At 32.5% G+C, this 12942-nt stretch overlaps 2 protein-coding genes across 2 annotated transcripts; one reads left to right on the forward strand and one right to left on the reverse strand.

Annotated features, from left to right (window-relative positions):
• Positions 1 to 1116: 1116 nt before the first annotated feature.
• Positions 1117 to 6359, reverse strand: LOC132717094 (uncharacterized). Its single transcript, XM_060700491.1, has 6 exons — positions 6206 to 6359; positions 5317 to 5500; positions 3820 to 3968; positions 3439 to 3586; positions 2105 to 2276; positions 1117 to 1310 (listed from the first exon to the last, which is right to left on the reverse strand). Exons 1-6 carry the CDS (start codon positions 6216 to 6218, stop codon positions 1272 to 1274), a joined length of 705 nt encoding a protein of 234 aa, XP_060556474.1. The 5' UTR covers positions 6219 to 6359; the 3' UTR covers positions 1117 to 1271.
• A 1884-nt stretch (positions 6360 to 8243) lies between these two features.
• LOC132717096 (perlucin-like protein) lies at positions 8244 to 12773 on the forward strand. The gene is made up of 5 exons (XM_060700492.1): positions 8244 to 8351; positions 10539 to 10635; positions 11459 to 11576; positions 12319 to 12438; positions 12651 to 12773. The coding sequence occupies exons 1-5, from the start codon at positions 8277 to 8279 to the stop codon at positions 12694 to 12696; spliced, it is 456 nt and encodes a 151-aa protein (XP_060556475.1). The 5' UTR covers positions 8244 to 8276; the 3' UTR covers positions 12697 to 12773.
• Positions 12774 to 12942: the final 169 nt, after the last annotated feature.

Raw genomic sequence — 12942 nt, forward strand, 5'->3', positions numbered from 1 at the left:
ATATTCTTAACCTATAAAACCAATTACTGGATAAAATTATCGCAAATCACTGAACATATAAAACAAGAATATAGGTGGTGAAAATTCAAGAAAAGCATTGCTGAGAACAAGAAACTATAAAAAAGTTTAATAGCGACAATACGACAAAGCGCGCTATCGGCGTGTTGTCACGCTGTCGTCTTGTCATCCTGTCGCTAACGATGCACGCCAAACGGGGCGTTGTCGTGCGGCGCGTTATCGCGATGTCGCCCTGTCGCTTGGATTATACGCCAATCCATCTATTTGAACCGGGCGATAATGTGTCATCGCGACAACACGCCGCACGACAACGTGCCGTTCCGCGTGCATCGTTAGCGACAGGACGACAAGACGAAAGTCCGACAACGCGCCGTTTGGCGCTTTGTCCTGTTGTTGCTAGCGCCAACACGACGCACAAAAGCGTTTCAAATCAGCCACCAAACTACTAGTATAAGGTACATCATGTAAACCTCCATCTGCATGGTTTGTTTGTATAAAATGGGGCGTTTAATATTGTTATTAGTGCTATCTTCACTTGCCATAAACAACTTGTTTACAACTATTGCATGGAAGCACTGTAGAATGTCAGAGTTGAAATCCTCTTTGAAGTCGTTTTGCAAAGAAATTGGTAAGCTAACCTTATATAGCAAGATTTTTTTATGTGTAAACCATTTCATTCCTCTTTAATGCCACAAATTTTAGGTAAAATTAGGGACCATTTCTCATAATGTAAGTCTGTGGGAAAATCAATACATTCTTCACGAAAAACCCGCGGGAACCTCAACTTCAGAGAGTGATTTCACTCATTAACTTCAAACCCTAAACACTGGACCTCTCTAAATATCGGATATAAGAAAGAACGTCGTGGAAAATAGTGTGAGCATAATTATGACATCACTGGGTCCTAGCAATAGTGACGTCAAGTGTTCCACAATAGAAGCGCGGGGATGTTTTTTCTCCGCGAAAAATCAAAATATAATATTCGCAATATTTTCAAAACGTTGCTTAGATTACATAGAGTTGTACCTTATTCTACAGGAAATTTTAGCTGAATCTTGGACTTACAATATATCTTAAGTCCCAGGCGCAATACATAAATTAAACAATCATTTCTTTATTTGTTTTAGAAAGCTTTAGATTATAGTCTACCCTAAACATTTTTTTAATTCAGTGACTATACTAAAAGACAATATTTTAGAATATAAAGCTAATTCAGTCCAGCTTGCAAGGTATAATGTCATTATACTGTAGTTCTATATAAGGTTCTCTGCTACTGATGAACGTGCCAAATTCTGGAAAAAAAGAAGAAGAAAAAAAACACATTAAATTTCATAAATTGTAAATTCGACTTACAGGATGTTTCTAAATTCTAAATTTTACCATTTCATGTTAAAATGTTGAATTCCTCTTAAGCCGGTGCTAGGGTGCGTGGACGGTAGTTTGCACTTGGCAGTATCGTCCATAAACAGGCTCAATCAAACCGAGTCTGCAACATTGTCAATTTTGCCGTTTTGGGCTTTCTTTGGGTATTCATATTTTCTTTATGTTACAAAACATCATAAATAGGTAACTTTGTTTAAAAAGTTGGAAAAATTGTTAGTTACTATTTGGCGGCAAGGGCGTGTTGTCGTCAGCTTACCAGACTAGTAAACTATATGTTTTCAAAACCTGTCAGGGACGAACCGTTGTTTTACATGAGCAAGAAACTTAATTACACTCATTGCATGGTAAAGGCTGCTTCGAGGAACGGATTCTAGAGTATGCTTATAGTTTTCTACACAATCAAATAAAAATTCATTCTGTATAAAAAACTAATTGTGAATAACGAAGTACCTGTAGTAATAAAATGAAAGTGTACATGAATAATATCATTAGGCTTGATTTTCTATCAAACCGTCCAACATCGTAAAATTGAGGAACAAACAATATAAAAAGCACAAAAAAAAAACCCACAAAAACAACAACAACAAAAATAAAAAAAAAAAAAAAAAAACATATCTATAATGCAAACACAATTTTTATTCACACAATTTTATCCTTATATATCTTAAAATTGTAAAATTTCAAGTCATTTTCTAAAACTTACTAGAAATTCTTGTTTATCTTCATTGGAAGGCCCCTGAAAAATGCTTCCAAAGTACAGTATTCTTAACCAAAATTCTAGCAGAATGTGTTGCCACGAACTACCACATCCGCTAACCAGTGCTGGTGTTAGTGCCAGGTTTGTCTTCATACAATTAAATACATCGGTCATCATCCTTAAAAGAGACAAAATATTATAATATTATGCGTGAATTTGTGACTTGTATATACTTGTATATAAAATCAGGACGTATTATTATGGTGCATAAACAGGACTACCGTGCATTGTTATGTTAATTGCCCATAAGCCAATTGGTGTTCTTCTTAATAGTGTTACATATATAGCGAACAGTACTTTTAGGAAAAACTCCGGCAACAAGATCACAAAATAGCCGAAATTGATCTTTCGTTTCAACTTCAAATATTTCAAAGTTCACTACACAGGTTCAAACATACTATAAAAAACTGAAGTAATTGCATGAGAAGAATAATTATCAAAATGTTACACGCAGGCGATTTAAACATACACCGCATATGTTGAATTTAATCTTAAAAGCACTTGGCTTTAAGCACTTGGCTTTGTTGCTGTTGCTGTTGTTGTTGTTGTTGTTGCACGTGGTCAGAAAGGAGAATAAAAAGCTGGTCAGATTAAAAATGGGTCCGTATTTTGATTTCTAAATGAAACACAGCTGTCTGTATGCTTCATTAAGTAAATTCATTGATTTACTTTACTCGATTCTATGTTCTAAGTTATTTACCAAGCATGCGCACGGCGTTGAAGCAAGGTCTTGACGTTTTTCAACCTATATTTAACAATGGGCGATTATACTGATCTTTTGCCAATGTTGAATCAACGTCGGTAATGGTAGGACTTTAATTTTTATTTGTTTCAATTGTCTAGACTTGATTACATCTGATTTCGTGTAATTATTTTTCAATGACATTATGTGCAAAAACCGAAAGCAAGTTCACTTTTAAATTCTATTTTGGAATCAGCATTTACAATAATTAAGTCACTTTCCATAATCAGACTGTAGTTGAAAATGACGTCAATTGCTTTTTTTTTGATGCAGGTTTTAAATAAGACCTAAGTTCAAAAATGGCCGTAGTAGGTTTCCGTAAGGAAGTTCCCTTTTCCATCTATTTTTTAATTTTAAAACGTTTCGATTATAAAAATATGTTTTTTAAAATAAAATTCTGCTTAAGCCATTGCTAGGGGACACTTTCTAGTACCGCACATGAAAATGCTCAATCAAACCGAGTCTGCAGTATTTTAAATTAAGTCGTTTCGGAGTTCTTTAGACTCTTTATTTTAAATATGACATAAAAATCACTTGCCTTGGAATGATTGCCGATGCCGTTTCATAAGATGTTATGCGGTCGCCGAGTTGATTTTGAGCATAGAACTCCTTAATACAACTGGTGTGCAACTCGCCGAGGGGACCTTCTGAACAAGTACGATTTATGGAAACCCCGTCCGGAACCACTAAAACATAGAGATATTTTTATTACAAATAGCAAAAGTTAGATTAATACGCATGCGCATAGCACTGCAAACATGAAATGATATAATGCTCTTTATATGTCAAAAGATGTTCAGCTATATACGAGTGAACAATAATTGCATTGTTGTATACAATCTAAAATTTTGGTAAGATATCAAAATGCAATGTTTTGAATAAAATATTTTTGTGCAAAAAATCAATGACCCCTTCGTACCTAATTGTATCCACTGTGATACGTCATTACCTTCACAAAACATGTTCAGCTTATTTCTTATAGAATTGGCCACCTCGGCATATTGCTGTGGACATTCAGTAGATATTGATTTCATGCAGTCTAGGTAGGTGTCTTTGTGCGCCACGCTACTGTAATGATATCATTTCTAAAATAATCAGTCATTGGGTTACAAAGAGGACTTCATGAATTCAAATTCAAAATGCAAGTTTTAAAATTCGCGATATCATCTTCAAGAATTCAAGATCTCAACTTCAAGAATTCACAATTGTGACGTTAATTTCAAATTACAATTTCGTCATATGACGTCATTACAAAAGCAATTGTAAGAAAAAAGTTTTCTGCCCTTGAAATGGACTGAAATGTAGATAACTTGAAAAGGACGTTGGTAACCCTATTAATTTTCGTGATATCCTAGCAATTATTTCTTGCAGCAAATGATGCAAATCGCGTTGCAAGTACTAGAGCCACATGACCAAGAAGAAATAAATTATTAAAGTTTGATTAAATTCATGCATTTCAAAATATAAATTCATGACGTAGTAATAAAGATAATGTATCGTGAAAACGCGGAGTTATATAATTGTTTATTCATAAAGTTGAAATCAAGTATTCGTGAAGTTCAAAAATAATTTCGTGAAGTTATATTCAGGAAAGTGACATCGTGAAGTTAACGTCGACCGCTCGTATCTTCACTATGTTGTAATCGTGAACTTATTTAGTTGTCCTTGTGAATTTCTGAAGATAAAATGGAGAGCTCGTGGAATTGAAATGTTTTCCGTCTACCGTAGTTTATGCACAACGATATAAATTTTATCGCGGCTACTTTCGGATGTTTCAAAATTCAAAATTGTACCAGTTCTTGTTAAATGTTGAATTCTGCTTAAGCCGGTGCTAGGGCGCATGGACTGTAGTTTGCACTTGATAGTACCGTCCATAAACAGGCTCAATCAAACCGAGCCTGCAACATTTTCAGTTTTGCCGTGTTGGGATTTCTTTAGGGATTCTTATTTTCTCTATTTTCTCAGAACTCACAAGCATGCATAAAGCATGCACATTTTATTACTTACAATCATAATTTGTCATGTTCCATGACATCAAGAAGGTTTATCATAAACATATGTATGATATTTAATACTACTGCAGCCTGTTGTATTAAAGAAATCGTATCGGTATCGTTTTATCTTTTTAAGCACCATTTTGGGTAGTCAAATTTGGGTGTTATTTGTGCTAACTGGATATCAAAACAGAGATGAAAGTCTCAAGTTTGTACGCAAAATTCTTGAAGCCAATGTTTAAGAAATAACATCGGTCTAAGCGGTTTGATCGGCTATTTATCACCGGTTTATTTATTTACCGGTTTTTCTTCTTTTTTCTATAGTGACAAAATCCCGAGGAGTGTTCGAATATTAAACATACATTTTACAACCCGAAACATGAAAGTCTGTGTCATTTTATAAATGCATAGAAATGTATTACCTGCAGGTCGCCCGGACGTCACTTATAAAATCGTTTCGTATCATAAACATGTCGTTATCCCTGCAAGACATATCATGCGTAGCATAGTAGAAATACGACCTACAGTTGTCACTTCTCTTAGAAAATTCGCCAGGATGGCTGGATATATATTGAATATGAACCACAATTAGAACCAACACTGTAACTGAAACATATAAAAAAAAATGTAAAATAAAACTATTTATTTTGATGGTGTATTAGCTTAAACTATCCGGAAAGGAGAGGTTAAAGACAAAACCCAAAGGGAATGGTTGAGCAGAATGGTTAAACACAACATCCGAAATTTAGGAGTTTATTCTCTTAATTACATGTAGCTCTACATCTAAACTCAAACTAGAAATACAACGTGTATATCTATATCATGCTTGTAACATTATATGAGAAGGTTAGTACGAGCTCACTTTATTGTTTTGACAAATTGTAAACGGATACAGGTTAAAGCATTCGTTAAGCATAATTATTTAACAAATTCGTTGGTGGATATCTGTCATTTGTCTCTTTACCGCTGTGTTGCTGGATATTATTAATTTCTTTGAATGAGAAATGATAAACTGTGCAAGATTATTCTTCTTATGGGTGTACCTACACAATCGGACTGAAATATGTTCTGTATAAAATAAGTTCACTAAATAAATCCTAAAAATTTCGTATATAACGTTACTTTATTACAAATTTATTTTAAAAGATGAATTATCAAAAGTATCAATAATTAGATATCGTAATTAAATATTATTTGTTGGATGTAATTTCTTGTGAGTGAAGACAATCTCACAATACAATCAAAAATAAAATGTAAAAGTGTAAAAAAAGAATGAAATAAAAAATAAATAAAAAGTATTTATTACTATACCTAGAATTCCCATGTTTTAACCGTCACTGTTTCTCAAATAAATCGCTCCTCACAACCATACGAGGAAAAATCTCTTGATTTAATATGCTAAAACAATCTAAATGTCAACTATTATAGCAGTTTATGACTAAATGTAACAAGTATAATAATGGTAAATAACGTATAATGACGTGAAATTACAACCATGCTAGTAAAATATTCTATTCACATATGATTTGATAAATTAATTAATGTCACATACGGCGCCCCCAAAAACAGAAAGTACCGACTTAAATTACAGCACTAGATGACTGGTACAATTACTCATTTGATACTTACAGAATTATGTTAGTTCTCATATCTGAAACAGTTTGATATTTATACTCATAAATGGTTCAAAACTTGGTTTTTTATTTTTATTTTTGTAATAAACTTTATATCAACATTATGTATGTTGATGTGCCAAAAGCAATACGTAAATGCCATTGACGTCTTGCCTTGATTAAATATCCTGTCTGTTTTGTGATTGATATTGTTACTGTGTGTATACCACACTTGCAAAAAATTATATATGTTTATAATTATGCAAATAAAACAATTTTCAAACATCGAAGAATATGTAAAATGTGTACTGCAAATATTTGTGCACATTATATTTAATCAATAAATTACATGCATTCATTTCTTATTGGAAAATTTGACTTTTGACTAATTACCTCCCTTTATTTACATGAAATGTTAAATTGGATAATATCTCTATAAATAATGCTTATTGGAACATACTATATTGACAAATCTTAATTTGAGCATCATATTTATGAAATAAAACCATGAAAAAATTGTGTTACATTTCATGATCTTAAAATGAGGTGAGTTGAGTTAAGTCAAACTTCTTATGTCTTTGTTATATATTTTCATGTTCAGCGACCTCTAATATGATTAAGAGTAAAGTTCAACAAATAACGAACACATATATAGAACAGCTGATAAAGTTTTTGAAAGGTGGTTATATAAACTTGTTCCTACTGATACAATTCTATATCTTATCATTGTAGTTTTATTGTACAAAATTGTCACTCTTTATCTTCAACAAAATGGCGTCTATACTACTGGCTGTTCTAACGGTACTGTCGTTCCAGTACACACAAGGTATTTTTTTTCCTTTATTCTCATGTTTTTTTACATTTTGCATTCATTTATCATTTAACCCATTACGCGATATACACGCCTTTTAACGCAGTTTTCACCCTTTCCCCCTATTTGTGGTCTCAAATGGTGAAAAATTGCCTTATTAAGGGCCCCCAACACTTGCTTTTGTTTAAGAAATGTTGTTAAAAAATGTGACCATTTTTTCGGCGCGGCCCCCTTTCCAAAAGATACATCAGGGGGTTGCCAGAAGAAGGGTTTAAGGGGTGGCAGTTCCCCTCATCGCCAAGACAAATTTGGACTTGTGAGAGGCTAAAAATGACCCCAGGTTGATCATAAAGTAACGTGTAACTAACGCTGAAAAGCCTTTGACTCTATCTTTAATCCATTGAGAAGTTGCAGCACTTTTGAATCAATTTTGATGGAAAAATACAAACGCAAAATATTTTTTTGGCCTTTTTCCAAAAAAACAAAAAATTTTAAACGACAGTCGATACAAACTTTTCTCAAATTTGTCCCAATTTTGTTTTATTTTGAAGCTTTTTTAATTTTTTATACATTTAATGAACAACCAAGAAAACACCTTTTTTCACAAAATCTCACGAATGTCTTTTAAACAGGGGTTATTTTAAATTCCAAAAACCATGAAGTGAACATCAAAATTTAATAAATATCACTTTTTTGTAAAATAGCTTTCGCTGTTTAAAATTTTTGCAATCGTGACTTGAAAATTTTTGCAAAATATTTTAAAACCATAAAAAAGTAGTTTAAACAATTTTTTTTAAATAGATCTTTGTATTTTTTTTTCCTTTATTAAAAATGACTATCTTTGGGGTTTTTTTACAAATTTTAAATTTTTCTTTCCAAAAATTTTTTTAATTTTCACTACTCAAAAAACAATAAACCAGACGTCATTTCACTACAGGAACGTCAACGCTTTGTCTGGATGGTTTGGTTGCCATTTAAAGGGTCATGCTACCAATTTTATGACGAGGATAAAGTTGATTGGTCAGAGGCTGTGGTAAGCAAACACTTGTATTACATTGTTCAATGGTAGGGATACCTTTGTATTACCATTGGCAATGGTTAAGATACCTTTGTATTACATTGTTAATGGGTAGGATACCTTTGTATTTACATTGCAATGGTAGGATACTTTGTATTCATTGTTATGGTAGGATACCTTTGTATTACTTTTGTCAACGGTAAGATATACCTTTGTAATTACATTGTTTAATGTTAGGATACCTTTTTATTACATTGGCAATGGGTAGGATACCTTTGTATTTGCATTGTCAATTGTTGGATACCTTTGTATTTTACAATTGTCAATGGTAAGCAAAACACTTTGTTTACATAGTCAATGGTAAGATACCTTTGTATTACATTGTTAATGGTAGGATACATTTGTATTACATTGACAATGGAGGGATACCTTGTATTACATTGTCAATGTAGGATACCTTTGTATTACATTGTCAATGGTAGGATACCTTTGTATTACATTGTCAATGGTGGATACCTTTGTATTACATTGGCAATACCTTTGTATTACATTGTATTTTACTTTGGTATTACTGGCAATGGTTTGATACCTTTGTATTACATTGTCAAAATCAATGGTACCTTTGTATTACAGGATACCTTTGTATTACATTGTCAAATGGTAAGATACCTTAGTATTACATTGTCAATGGTGGGATATCTTTGTATTACATTGTCAATGGTAGGATACCTTAGTATTACATTGTCAATGGTAGGATACCTTTGTATTACATTGTCAATGGTAGGATACCTTTGTATTACATTGTCAATGGTAGGATACCTTTGTATTACATTGTCAATGGTAGGATACCTTTGTATTACATTGTCAATGGTAGGATACCTTTGTATTACATTGTCAATGGTAGGATACCTTTGTATTACATTGTCAATGGTAGGATACCTTTGTATTACATTGTCAATGGTAGGATACCTTTGTATTACATTGTCAATGGTAGGATACCTTTGTATTACATTGTCAATGGTAAGCAAACACTTTGTATTACATTGTCAATGGTTGGATACCTTTGTATTACATTGTCAATGGTAGGATACCTTTGTATTACATTGTCAATGGTAGGATACCTTTGTATTACATTGTCAATGGTAGGATACCTTTGTATTACATTGTCAATGGTAGGATACCTTTGTATTACATTGTAAATGGTAGGATACCTTTGTATTACATTGTCAATGGTAGGATACCTTTGTATTACATTGTCAATGGTTGGATACCTTTGTTTTACATAGTCAATGAGAACCTTTTTTTAATTGTCAAAAGTAGATACCCTTTTAACCCTCCCCCCAAGGTAATACCTTTTTAAACATTTTAAATGTAGGGTTCCTTTTTATTTCATTTCAAAGTTTAAAATACCTTGGGATTACATTTCAATGGTATAATCTTTTATTACATGTCAATGTAGGGTACCACATTACTCCACCAAATACCCCAAACCGACTTTTTTTTTTAAACATCCCGTCGATTTTTGAAGATAAACTTTTTTTATTTAAGAAACTTTGAATACAAAAAAATGATGCAAGGGACCAAAATTGGTTTCAGTATTTTAAAATTTAAGAAAAAGTTAAAATTTTTTTTAATTTAACTATAAGTCATAAACGGGGAAAAGCTTTTTTAAAATAAACATGTATAAATATATAAAGCATCCCCCGGTCTTCCCCCAAACAAAATTTATCCCGTTTTCAGGCTTAAACCAGACAATAAAGCTTTAAAGTTTTAAAAAAAATCTAATATCAAGTAATAAAGCCAATCTTTGGTGCGCTACATCTTCGAGGCGACAAAAAGGGAGTCCGATTGGGAGCATTATGACAAAGTATCTACCATTGATTGTAATGTTTAGTGTTTGAAATTATTTTTGAATTACCGTATTTCAAATGAATCATTACACATTTACTTTAAAAATTGACCAAATTTAATACGTATTGTAAATTGACAGTTTTATACAAATAATTTCAAACTGTTTATTAGTAAGCATTTACTAATAGAATTGAACTGGTTGAACGACTGCGCCGTAAATTCTGTATCATAGTCCTATTTTCCCATCATTTCGAAAGATATCTTTTTTTACGAAAATGCTCTAGCATTTGAAGAATGAAACTGATTGTTTTTTATCATATGTATCAATGTAGAAACTATGTATTTTTTCAGTCATTTTGTAGACTGAAGCACGCTGACCTTGTAACCATTGAGACTCACATAGAGAGCACATTCTTAAAATTCTTCGCAAGGAAATTATTTAAACAAGGTAATAATCTCCTAATGTTCCTGTTCTTAGTTTGTTGTTTGTTGTTGTTGTTTTTTGCTGTTGTTTTCTCTTTATATGATTTTTCAAGCGTTTTAAGCAGATTGTGTTTTTTTAGAATCGTAGGGTTTTTAATGCGGCGGATGGAGTGTAAGGTCTGACTAATAAACTGTTCTACAACAGAAATATTTAAATATTTATAAGAGGCTTTGATGTAACAAACAAACCTCACTTTAATTGCATGATTGTAATCACCGCTTTTCAACGTTTCTTGGTGACGTTTAATTCAAAACATGTCTAACCATGAAAAAAAAAAGACATTGGTCGTTAAAGGGAATTTGTCTATAATTGAAAATATGTAATTCAATGAAATATTACTTTGCTAGCAAGTGTTATATACATGGTCCGATATGATATTTATTAGTGTTTGTAAAGCAGGTAATGAATTTTTCTATAACAAAATACTTTTATTATTCTTATAAATGTTAATACAAAATACCTTTAAAATTGTTTTTGTTGTTGTTTAAAAAAAAACTATAATAATATCTAATGATATATTCCTATTGATTCTTTTGATATTTGGAAAACTTATGGAAAATACGCCAATTAAAGACCAATGTTCTTTAACGGGTTTAAGCGGATATAAATAATACTATGCTCGACGTCGGTGGTTCTACTCAGGTGCGTGCCTGAAATAATGCAGGGGAGGGCACCTGAGGTCTTCCTCAACCAGTAAAGCTGGAACGTCGCCATATGACCTATACTGTGTCGGTGCGACGTTAAACCCAAAACAAACAAACTATGGTTTTCGATTTTTCATTTCAAGATTCTGGTCGGAGAAATATCACGGCGTTTTGGCTTGGTGCGAGTGACACAGATATTGACGGAATATGGAAATGGGTGGCAACAGATGAAGAATTATCCTTCAGTGAATGGGATGTAAGGTCTGTCATGCAATATTACTGCGGTTATATATATTATTGTGTCCTTTTCGTTCATTATAAGACGTTGAAACTAACGTAACAGTAATAGGCCTTGCTTGAAAAGGCATTAGCAGACATAGAATATAACTGACTAGGCATTAGTATACATGAATATAACTGACTAGGCATTAGCAGACATAGAATATAACTGACTAGGCATTAGTATACATGAATATAACTGACTAGGCATTAGCAGACATAGAATATAACTGACTAGGCATTAGCAGACATAGAATATAACTGACTAGGCATTAGCAGACATAGAATATAACTGACTAGGCATTAGCAGACATAGACTATAACTGACTAGGCATTAGCAGACATAGAATATAACTGACTAGGCATTAGTATACATAGAATATAACTGACTAGGCATTAGCAGACATAGAATATAACTGTCTAGGCATTAGCAGACATAGAATATAACTGACTAGGCATTAGCAGACATAGAATATAACTGACTAGGCATTAGTATACATTTAATCCGACTTATCAGACATTCGTTGACCTTGAACACTTAATATACCACTGATCAGAATTCATGCACCCATCCATCCATCCATCCATCCATCCATCCATTCATTCATTCATTCATTCATTCATTCATTCATTCATTCATTCATTCATTCATTCATTCATTCATTCATTTATATATTTTACTTATCTTTTTATTTTTTTTATTTATTTAGTATGTCCATTTCAGCCAACCGAATAATAAACCTGATAACAACGAAGATTGTCTAGCTTTAAATGGTGCATACGATTTCAACTGGCATGACGGTTTATGTAGCAAAAGGGTTGGTTACCCTCTTTGCGAGAGAAAGTAGGTTTTGTATTGCTTCCTTTCCAGTTGAATTATCTGGTAAAATGATATATGATCTATGTCTTGAAAATATTGTAATTGACAAACTAATTTCCTAGCATATCACATATATTTTTTTTCAAAATGAGACTACATACTATGATAGACGGTCATGTTTTCCCCTGATATTATAAACAAAACACTTATATATTGATGTCATTATTTTGTTAAAGGGGAACCAGTGACAACAGTGGCGTTGGCATGCAGGTCATAGGTTAAAGCCCACGTGTGTCACGTGTGTCTTGTACTCGTAATACCTCGAAAGTTAATAAAAAAATAAACGATTCAATATGTGAAACATGTCTATCTTTTTTCTTCCATAAACTAATCCATGGTGTTTCTTGATCATGCTTCTTTGTCCATATTGTTCATTTTGAAGTATTTTATGTTTACGTATATACTTTTTAATACAAGCTGCAATGGTGAAGATATGAATATGCTTGTATTTATGTAACTTTTCTTTAA

The sequence above is a fragment of the Ruditapes philippinarum genome, unplaced genomic scaffold (assembly GCF_026571515.1).
Source record: "Ruditapes philippinarum isolate M1 unplaced genomic scaffold, ASM2657151v2 ctg2559_1_1_1_1, whole genome shotgun sequence".
NCBI lineage: Eukaryota > Metazoa > Mollusca > Bivalvia > Venerida > Veneridae > Ruditapes > Ruditapes philippinarum.

Bases quoted from the DNA above. Each gene is read 5' to 3' on its own strand.
- LOC132717096 (XM_060700492.1), top strand. From the start codon at position 8,277: ATGGTTTGGTTGCCATTTAAAGGGTCATGCTACCAATTTTATGACGAG. The intron at 8,352-10,538 runs GTAAGCAAACAC...GTATTTTTTCAG, and splicing joins TTGATTGGTCAGAGGCTGTG to TCATTTTGTAGACTGAAGCA. The intron at 10,636-11,458 runs GTAATAATCTCC...TTTCATTTCAAG, and splicing joins AAGGAAATTATTTAAACAAG to ATTCTGGTCGGAGAAATATC.
- LOC132717094 (XM_060700491.1), bottom strand. The intron at 3,969-5,316 runs GTAATACATTTC...ATATCATTACAG, and splicing joins GACGTCCGGGCGACCTGCAG to TAGCGTGGCGCACAAAGACA. The intron at 1,311-2,104 runs GTAAGTTTTAGA...CTTTTTTTCCAG, and splicing joins AAGATAAACAAGAATTTCTA to AATTTGGCACGTTCATCAGT.